We start from the raw sequence: 3,882 nt of genomic DNA, 5'->3' as shown, positions 1-3,882 counted from the left end.
GGCTGCCTTGCAGCCAACACCTATCCCAGGTGTTGTGCCATGATTTTTCCTAGAGCCACGACTTCTCCATCCAGTTTCAATTTCTTACCAGTTTCCTCATTCCTTGATATCTCTTCTAGTGGCATACGGTCCTTCCGTTCTGTGCCTATATTGTTTGCTTCCACATCCATTGTGGCGATGTCCATTTTTTCCTCCCCATGCATTTGACCCCGAGCCCCACATGCATGGTTCTCCTTTTCATCCATGCAACGTCCTGCTTTGCTTTTTCTCTGAGTGGGCCCCTTCATTATTTTATTTTTGCTAACCCTTTGTGGCTTAGGATTCTGTAGGCCTATGACAAAGTTGCCTACTATTTCTTCTTGGGCCATGAGGTGAGGTGTAAGGGAAAACTTAATGGACCGGTCTGTGTGAGTATTCTTTTGGCCCAAGTCCACTTTATGCCCAGCCCACACGTCACTACTGTAGTCCTTTTTCTCCCTTCCTTCATTGACTTTCGTTCCTTGAGCCATGTTTAGCCTTTCCGCCGAAATATCCTGCACCGTATCCGGGTTGAAAGGCTATTCTAGAATTGACGTCCCACCTACAATGGCTGCGTTGATGTCGCATAGTTACTTTTCAAAAGCTATATCTTGCAGGTTTTCCGGGATTTGACGTGTCAGTTGCATGTTAAAGGAGTCTGAGATTGTCACGTCACTTCTCACATGACTCTCGCTGACTTTCTCGATCCCCGTACCACGGTCCTCCTCTGTCACCGCCACCTCCATGCTTGTTTGCTTCCTTTCCTCGCTTGGGCTTCCGTCAGTACCATGCGGTTTCAGCCCTCCTCGGTCACCCTTTGTAGCGATGACAAGCTGTGGTTTTTGTAGCCGTTCTTGCGTTGCCCATAACCAATGTCCGTACGGTTTCTCCTCCGCACGAATCATTTCTCCACTTCGCATCCACTGGATGCAATCCTGCTCATCATGGTCGACCATCCCGCACTAGTAGCAAAATATCGATAGGCGTTCGTATTTGAAGTCCACCTACTGCGGTGATGGCCCTCTGAGATGGACAAGCCTTCCACGGCATAATGGTACTGTTATATCCATGGACACCCTGATGCGCATGTATCCTCCCAAGCGAAAGCCCTTGGCATCCACGTCCACCTTTTCTACCTTCCCTAAGGTCCCCCCAATCACCACTCCTGCCTCCTTCGTTTGGCACATGGTAGGAAGACCATGTATTTGTACCCAGAAGGATGCGTTATTAAACTTCACCTTCGTCACCGCTTCCTCTGTGCTAAGTTGGTGAAGGATCAGTAAATACTTGTCGAAAGACCATGGGCTCAACAAAAGTACCTTGTCGAGATCCTCTTTTAAACTAAAATGGAAGATGATTTTGTTATCTCCCATATCGTACACCTCGAAGTTTTCCTCAGTTCGCCACACCGTTTTCAAAACTCTCGCCACTGATTCCAGGTTCACTCTTCTTTTCGTACAAAAATTTCCTACCAGTACACACCCATTCTTTCTCACTGTCATTGCCAGGTCCACCTCATTCCCTTCCCTTACTAATAGTTTCAATCCTGCGCATTGGTTTGTGATCTCCTCCATGGTGTTAGTATTGCGAGAAAGACACAGTAGTTTGAAATGATTCTCCCACCGGAATGGAGAAAAGATATTTGCCCAAACGGCAAGCCCAGTTTTCACCTCCAGGTTTTCATGGAAAGCCTAGAGAGAAAAAAGCTTTTTTTAATATTAACGTGTGATATATTTGAAGATGGGTAAACTTAGGGATAATTTCTGCAGTATATTAGGTTTTCTAGTTAAATTTAAACATTCGTCATATTAAAATTAATTACCTTTAATAAAGATAACATTATTTATGCGTCATTGACCAAATACGATCTTATATTTTAATTTAAATGGAAATCTAATATATTGCACCTAAAAAAAAAAAACTATATTGACAATGTTTCAAACATCAAATTGATAGAATAGTATATTTTGAATGTCACTCACTTATAAAAAGGGGATTGCAAAAAACAATTCTTTCGACTCAACAAAATATGAATTACACGAGATTTATGGTTTGTAAAAGCAAGAACAATTCATAAGGATGACAATTAGAAATTAGTATAGCTTCTCTCCTCTTTTTTTTTTTTTTTCTTTTTTCTTTTAAAATGGCTTTTGACAAAACTGTACCACGTACTTTGAAAAATTGCGGTTTCACAATTAGATGCTAACCAAGTACTAAATCTTTTGGTCATTCTAAGGGTCTCTTTAGTTACTGCTTATTACTGAAAATTAGAAACTGAAAACACTGTAGCAAAATAATTTTTAAATGTGTAAATGGTATCGTGGGACCCAATTTTAAAGTTAATTTTGCTGAAATTCGTACTTGCGGGTCCTATGAACAGTGCACATAACCTACACAAAAACTCAGACAAGTGGTCTACCGCCATCCAAACCCAGCCTAAGTATTGCTTGGTTTATACAGAACTATTCTGGGAAGCACCGACGCGGCTGGGAGGGTGCCACATCGGCGTCTAACGCAGCCCGACATGAGGTGCGGCCATTGACACCGCTACTCGCGCATTAGTGCCGCGTCAAAGTGTTTTTTTTTTTTTTTTTTAGATTCACGTCGAACCAGACCGATTCGGCCAGAATCAAGTCATATCGGCTGAATCGGATCATTTCGGCTAGCTGCCGAAACTTACCAAAACGGCCGAAATCGGCCTTGAATCATGCACCCCGCTGGAGAGAAAGAGGACGGCCTGAGTGGGACTCGAGTGGATGCCTTCTACCATTGCTCAGACCCCTGCCTCACTCATCACTCTATCTTTCTTTCTATCATTACGAACTACAATTGATCAATCAATGGATTTTTTTTTTCACTTGGACTTGAAAGTCTCCAACAATTTCCCCTTCTAGTTAAATACTATGGGCCATAGTCTATGGGCTGTCTTTGAACAGGAACTAATGCCTTTGACACTTTTTGTACCCTCCAAGCCTTTGTACTTTTACGGTTTTACCCAAGTTGGAGTCCAATTTCAGTTGAAAACTACTAGTCTGATGTTGCTTCATTAATTTTCCACTTATATGGCCTTCGTTGTACCCTCCACAGCGTAACTCTTTTTTCTTTTTTTTTTTTAAAGAATATTTTAGTAGTAAAAATATATAAAAAAATATAAATAAAAATATTTTTAATAATTTTTTAATTGCCGCTACTACACCCTATTTTTTCAAAAATCATGAAGCATGAAGGGTCCAGCTATTGATTCTTTCATCAAAGATTCGATCTGCATTTTAAAAACACAGCTATAGGTTAAGTCTATAGGTTAAGTCTCATGGAGGGTACACATATGGGCCATAGTATATGGCGCTGATTTGCAAACGCGGCTAAAAAACGCGGCTATAGACCCGCATGTTTTGTAGTGTCAATAATGTTCATTACATGGAAAGCTACCTGAATTTTCCTTTTCCATCATTATGGCAGAGTTTATAGAGTGACAAGGTTCAGTGAAAGCACAGAGAAAGTGAAGAAAATTCATATCTAGACGACTAAACCATAACCACACGAGTGCTTCATATTTGACTTTGTCATATTGTATTTGTGGCTTAACAGTATATTACAACGGTTTAAAGAAAAAGAAAAATATCCAAATGCCACAGGCCCACAATACTAGTGATCTTCCTTGAAGATGCTTAGAACTTGGTAGCTGCATTTCTCAAAGGGGTTTCCTTAAACCGCGTTACTTAGCTTTTTATTTCTTTCCAATATTTGCAGAATCTAACCAGCTGAAAATGCAAAAGCAGCTATCATTTGCAAAAACAATGCCAACAAAATTTTCCATCTTACTATCTTGCTCTTTGTAGAGTAACTCTTGGAAGTTTTAAGTAA

The 3,882-nt window shown here is 40.7% G+C and overlaps 1 protein-coding gene across 1 annotated transcript; it reads right to left on the bottom strand.

The window, feature by feature from the left end:
* Positions 1-1,022: 1,022 nt before the first annotated feature.
* LOC142634831 (uncharacterized) lies at positions 1,023-1,592 on the bottom strand. The gene has a single exon (XM_075809085.1). It carries the CDS (start codon positions 1,590-1,592, stop codon positions 1,023-1,025), a length of 570 nt encoding a protein of 189 aa, XP_075665200.1.
* Positions 1,593-3,882: the final 2,290 nt, after the last annotated feature.

The sequence above is a fragment of the Castanea sativa genome, chromosome 5, assembly GCF_040712315.1.
Source record: "Castanea sativa cultivar Marrone di Chiusa Pesio chromosome 5, ASM4071231v1".
Lineage (NCBI taxonomy): Eukaryota > Viridiplantae > Streptophyta > Magnoliopsida > Fagales > Fagaceae > Castanea > Castanea sativa.
This window is presented reverse-complemented; position numbering and strand designations above follow the sequence as displayed.